General features: G+C 37.7%; 1 protein-coding gene across 1 annotated transcript in view; it reads left to right on the top strand.

Moving 5' to 3' along the window:
• Nucleotides 1–6,071, top strand: part of DYX1C1 (dyslexia susceptibility 1 candidate 1) — a 76,065-nt gene that overhangs the window by 14,578 nt on the left and 55,416 nt on the right. Inside the window, exon 3 of the mRNA XM_012658065.1 lies at nucleotides 963–1,096. Within this exon, the coding sequence (XP_012513519.1) occupies nucleotides 963–1,096 (134 nt within the window). The remainder of the gene's footprint in view (nucleotides 1–962; nucleotides 1,097–6,071) is intronic.

The raw sequence follows: 6,071 nt of genomic DNA, 5'->3' as shown, positions 1-6,071 counted from the left end.
GTATTAATAAAGAAGCACATAGTACATCACAATTTTAATTTTTAATATTTCTTAAGTATTTTAAAATAACTGAGTTTCTTTGTAATCCTGTATATTTTATTTTATACATTTTAAAACGTTATGAAGGGGTCCATAAGGCTTTACACACTGCCGAGGGGTCTGCTATACAAAATAGGTTAACAGCTCACGCCTAGGGCATGATTCATTCCTGCACCCGTGCCCCCAGTCTGTTCTCTGCCACTTAACCCAATCCCTGCCCCAAGTTTTCTTCTCTCTCCTTATGTTTTTTCCTGCTTAAAGGCTAGTTCCCTTCTCTCAGGGCCTGATCCTTTCTTCTCTGAGATAATTCACCCCACTAATGGATCACAGCCTGCAGTTTGTAGAACACTGAGCCACACTGAATACAAAAATAATTGGGAATGGTAAAGTTCTATGTATATAACATGTCATTTTCCTTTACAATTTTTCCTAGGACTGACCCTGTACCCCTCCATATGTATAAATTACCACTTTATGTTTGTGAAGATGACTGATCATTTCAGGTGATTTTAACCCATCTTCTCTCCTAGGAGACTCCATAGTGATTATTTATTGTGATCAGGTTTATAAGAAAATAGCCCTAGTTTCTCAACAGAGAGGGCAGAAGATAAATGTGTCCTCACCCCCCCATCTTCACCCTCTCCCCCTCATTCCCCTCTTCCCTCTCATTTCCTCCCCCTCTTGTGTCCCTCCCCATCCCTTTGTCTTCCTCTTCACCCTCCCCCTATTCTGTAGTGATTCATTATTATTATGGTTAATTGCTTACCTTTTAATGTTAGCTTCTTGGCCAGTTTAATACTGAAAAATGTTTTCACTTCTTGTGGTCAAAAGAACCTCATTCTTGATCAGTATGTTAAGTGGTTTTCTCATAAGTAAAACAAATTTATCATAATCCTAATTGAGCAATATTCCTTACATTTTAGTTGACAAAGAGATGCTGCAAAAAATAAGAGAGAAATCTATTTTACAAGCACAAGAGAGAGCAAAAGAAGCCATAGAAGCAAAAGCTACAGCAAAGCGGGAAGATCAAAAATATGCACTAGATGCCATGATGAAGGTAAGTTGTAGGTTAATAGGCAAGTCCTCTAAAGAGATAATAGTAAAGTATTAGTTACAACCACTGTACTTCCTCAGCATTTCGTTCGTACTTAATTATAGGACTTACTATGTTATATAGACTGTGTGTTACTTGTGCTTTTGAAAATCTGTGTGAAAGTTCAGGGTATAAAAGTTAGACAGTTGTTTCAGGGAGAGGGTTCTATTTCTAAGGAAGTAAAAATCATAAAGTTTCTATGGTATAAGCGTTTTACTTTTTTAATCTTGCAGTAATGGACATGATTAAAACAAGAAAAGCATAGGTTAAACACTAAATATTAACAAATTAATTTCTCTTTAACTGTTGGGGCTTTCAAGTGAAAGCTTTAAATCAGCAATATATTTTTTGAGATATAATTCACATACCATACAATTTATCCATTTAAAGTGTACAATTCCATGGTTTTTAGTATATTCCGAGTTGTGTAACCATCACCAGAGTCAATTTTAGAACATTTTCATCACCCAAAAAAGAAACCCAATACCCATTATCCCACTTCTCATTTCCCCCTCACCCCTAGCTCTAGGCAACTACTAATTTACTTTCTGTCTCAATAGATTTAACTGTTCTGATTTATTTTTACAAGTAATTTCTTATCTCAAATTCTCATTTTGACATCTTGAAATGATTAAAGAGTCTATAATAATTCATTATCTTACTCTATGGACTCATGACTCTTTTGCATTTGCATTATCAGTATTTTTATAATGAATAGTTGATGGATTTCAAAGATTTCTCCACTTCTTTTATCGCTTCTGCTTGACTCTTAAATATAGCTTATGTCATTAACTTAGTAATTGAACACCTGGTCAGCTAGCCCAAGATTCCTGCCTTTAGTATACTTGATGATTTCCATCTTTTCTTGATTATATTAGCATAGCTACTAGCCTTTTGATTTTATTATTTTCCTGAGTTTATAAAAACCAAAATAATATAGGATTTATGACAACACATAAGTATTTACCGAATAAATAATAAAATATAATAAAATAAATAATAAAATAGTTAATAGCACATATACTGCTCTATTGGTAAACATGACAAAGCAGAACAGTTGACTGACAGGAAGCACCACCACGCTGTATCTTGGAGTTATGAATCTACTGATGTATAAAAGCTTAACTTTGGTATTTGGAAAGGTGTTTTAAGGGAATTAATGTATAAAATATAAAGATGTGGATTATATTAAGGGGAAAGAACCCATGAAAGCCTGTAGCCTGTTGTACAAACTGGTTGTTTTGTCTCTACCTGAGTAGTGTTGAGAGTTGGGGCTGTTTTCTTTCATCCTTTTTATAGTTGTTGTCAAGTAAATATGTGCTAAAATATTTGAATGAATTAATATGAATACATAGCTCTAGTACCATGTTCCCATAGCAGAAGTCTACTTTGCAGTCAGTTAGCAGAAGGCTAACTGAAGTTATTTTTACTCTAGCCAATCTTAGACACCTTTCAGAAAAGAGCCATAATGATCCAGTAGGAGCAGATGAAGAGATATGACAGCAAAAGCCAACCTATTATTAGCTTAAACCATAAATTAGCTTAAAACTTGAATGATATCTGCCAAAAATTAGTAATTTTTAAGTAGTAATCTTTTAAAAATAGTCAGTAGGGCTAGTGCTAAAACTTACTGGGTCAGTTAGCTATGCTGTGTGTACAGTTATTTGTCTGCTTGGGCTCCTATAACAGAATGCTACAGTCTATATGGCTTAAACAACAGAAATTGATTTTCTCACAGTTCTGGAGACTAGGAATCCTAGATCAAGGACTGGTAAGGGTCACTGTCTGGTGAGGGCTCTCTTCCTGTTTTGCAGGCCTTCTTACTGTGTTCTCACATGACAGAAAGAGCATGCAAGGGAGCTCTCTTGTGTTTCTTCTTATAAGAACACTAAACCTATCAGATCGGAGCCCCATCCTACTGACTTCATTTAACCTAATTACTTCCTCAGAGGCCCAGCTCCAAATATAGCCATACTAAGGGTTAGAGCTTCCACATATGAATTTTGGAGGGACACAAACATTCAGTCCATAGCACTGTGTAACAAACTATCTGAAAGGTAGTGGCTTAAAACAGCAAACATATATTTCTCAAGATTCTGTGTGTTGGTTAGACAGTTCTTGTGGTCTGGGGCTGGCTCAGTTGTGACTGCATGTTCTAGGTTGGCCTGATGCACGTGTCTAGAGCCTTGACTGGGAGAGGTGGAGCTTCTCCCCATACGGCATCTCATCCTTCGGGGGCCCAGCCCAGGCTTCTTTACTTGGTAGTGAAGGTTCCCAGTAGCAAGAGAGCACTTTTAAAGCCTCTGCTATGTCATATTTGCTAATGTTTCTTTTTTTTTTTCTTTTTTTTGCAAGCCTTCACCAATGTTTCATTATCCAAAGCAAGTCACATAGCCAAGTCCACATTCAAGGATTGAAGAAATAGACTACACTTCTTTTTGGAAAGAGGGATTAAGTCACGTTGCAAAGGGGTACGCATATAGAGATGAAAAGAATTTGTGGCCATTTTATAATTTATTTTATCTGTTTGAATTAAAAAGATTAGGGTTTAATAAAGGGAATATGACTCATCTAGCAGGAAAAGTTCAAAAATAGAACAGTGATCAGACGTTGTGAAATCAAAATTCTGACTCTTATCTCTCTGCAGCATCCCTAGCACTGCCCTTTCTTTGTGTCTGCTTCATCCTTGGGCTGATAGTGAGATGATCCATGTCTGCATTTAACAGGGCCCAGAGGAAGGCAAGCCATCAATTCTTTTGGCTTCCTTTTAAGCCCCATAAAACAATTGCTTCAGATATTATAGACCGTATTAACAATGGTAATCAGTTTTATGTATGCTCATATGAATCTTTGCTTCAAGTCATTATTGCTTCATTCTTGGATTACTGTATCAATTTCTCTGTGTCCTTGCTGCAGATCTATCATTCGTTCATTAACATACATTTATTAAACGCTGTGGAAGGTGCCGAAACAAAACTGAGCAAGCCAGTCTTCACTTACAATTCACTCATAGTCTAGAGAGGGTAACAGACAAGGAAAATCAAAGGTTGCACCAAGGCCAGGTGTAGTGACTCATGCCTATAATCCCAGTAACTCAGGAGGCTGGGGTAGGAGGATCACTTGAGGCCAGGAGTTCAAGACCAGCTTGGGCAACATAATGAGACCTTATCTTTAAAAAAATGAAAAAAATTAGCCAGATGTAGTGGCATGTGCCTATAGTCCCAACTACTCCAGAGACTGAGGCAGGAGAATCGCTTGAGCCCAGGAGTTCAAGGTTGCAGTGAGCTGTGATCATGCCATTGCACCAAGTATGCATGAAGGGTCATTGGAAGATAAAGAGAAGACACTTGCAAAAGATTGGTATCTCAGAATGAGAATATGGCCAGGGAATCTGAAGCAGTGTTGTTTGTGCTGCATCCTGGAGAATAAATCACAGTTAACTTGGGAATAAATGGGAAAATGACATTACAGATAGTTTGGATAAGTGTATGACGGAATAGGGCATGAGGGAACATTTATTTGTCATAAATCTTAAGATTTTGGGCCAGGCATGGTGGCTCACTCCTATAATCCTAGCACTCTGGGAGGCCAAGCCAGGAGGATCACTTGAGCTCAGGAAGTCGAGACCAGCCTGAGCAAGAGCAAGACCCTGTCTCTACTAAAAATAGAAAAATTAGCCGGGCATGGTGGCACTATGGGCCTGTAGTCCCAGCTACTCAGTAGGCTGAGGGAGGAGGATCTCTTGAGTTTGAGGTTGCTTTGAGCTAGGCTGACGCCGCAGCACTCTAACCCAGGCAACAGAGTGAGACTCTGTCTCAAAAAAAAGAGTAATAAAATAATGAAAAAAAAAAAAGATCTTAAGATTTTGAAAAATGTCCTGAAGGTAGTAGGGAACTCTTTCAAAGGATTTCCATCAAGAATATAAAATTAACTGGGTTTGTGTTTAATATTTTAGAAAGCTCATTCTGGCTTATGAGTTTGGAGAGGGTATAGGGTAGAGGCAGAGTTTTCGTGTTTTTAAAATGGAAGAATTTTGAGCATATTTATATGTGGAAGAAGGAAGTCAAGAAAGAAGGAGAGGTTGATAATACAATCTAGAGAGGGTAATGGGGAATATTTTATTTTTTGACACTAGAGGGCAGGAACAAAGAATAAATAGCTAAGGATTTGGAAAATTCTTAGCACTCAGATAGTTAAAGGAATTTTTTTGTTTTCTTAGTAAGGAGACAAGGTCATTGACAGAGAGGGAAAGAGATTGAGGTGGAGATGAAGGGTTTGAAGTGGTGAGTAAATTTGGAATACAGATGCCAGACCAATCTTGTGAAACGTGCCATTTTTCCTCTTTGGGATTCTTGACTGCTATTACCTACTTTTCCTATCTTCTTCACTATTTTGTTTTGTAGGTTACCCTCTTCTATTTTGAACTTTTCTCTATCATTTTTTTTGTTTTGTTTTCCACTTCAGGGGAACCATTTTCTCCTACTGATATTTTAACCTGGATGGGTCAGATTCGAAGTGCATTTTTCTGCTGTAATTTCTTAAAGTTGAAACCCAGAAACCTTAATCTATGAAAGCATTTTGTCTGATCATGCAGATGAGGTATGAGTTGATTTCTGAAGTTGTATAGGTCATACTATAGAGCCTTGAAAAGATCCTTAACAGTATCAGTGAACACACGCATGCCCTATTTATTGGAGGCATATATAACTAATGCACAAAAAGACCGCAAGAAACTGCTTGGCCATCATATATTCCATTTTTTAATAATAACTTTTATGTTCCTGGCATTTTTAAAAATTTCCTTACCCTTGGCCGGGCGCAGTGGCTTACGCCTGTAATCCTAGCTCTCTGGGAGACCGAGGCGGGCGGATTGTTTGAGCTCAGGAGTTCGAAACCAGCCTGAGCAAGAGCGAGACCCCGTCTCTACTAAAATTAGAAA

Source organism: Propithecus coquereli, unplaced genomic scaffold (genome assembly GCF_000956105.1).
Source record: "Propithecus coquereli isolate 6110/MARCELLA unplaced genomic scaffold, Pcoq_1.0 Scaffold57, whole genome shotgun sequence".
Taxonomy (NCBI): domain Eukaryota; kingdom Metazoa; phylum Chordata; class Mammalia; order Primates; family Indriidae; genus Propithecus; species Propithecus coquereli.
This window is presented reverse-complemented; position numbering and strand designations above follow the sequence as displayed.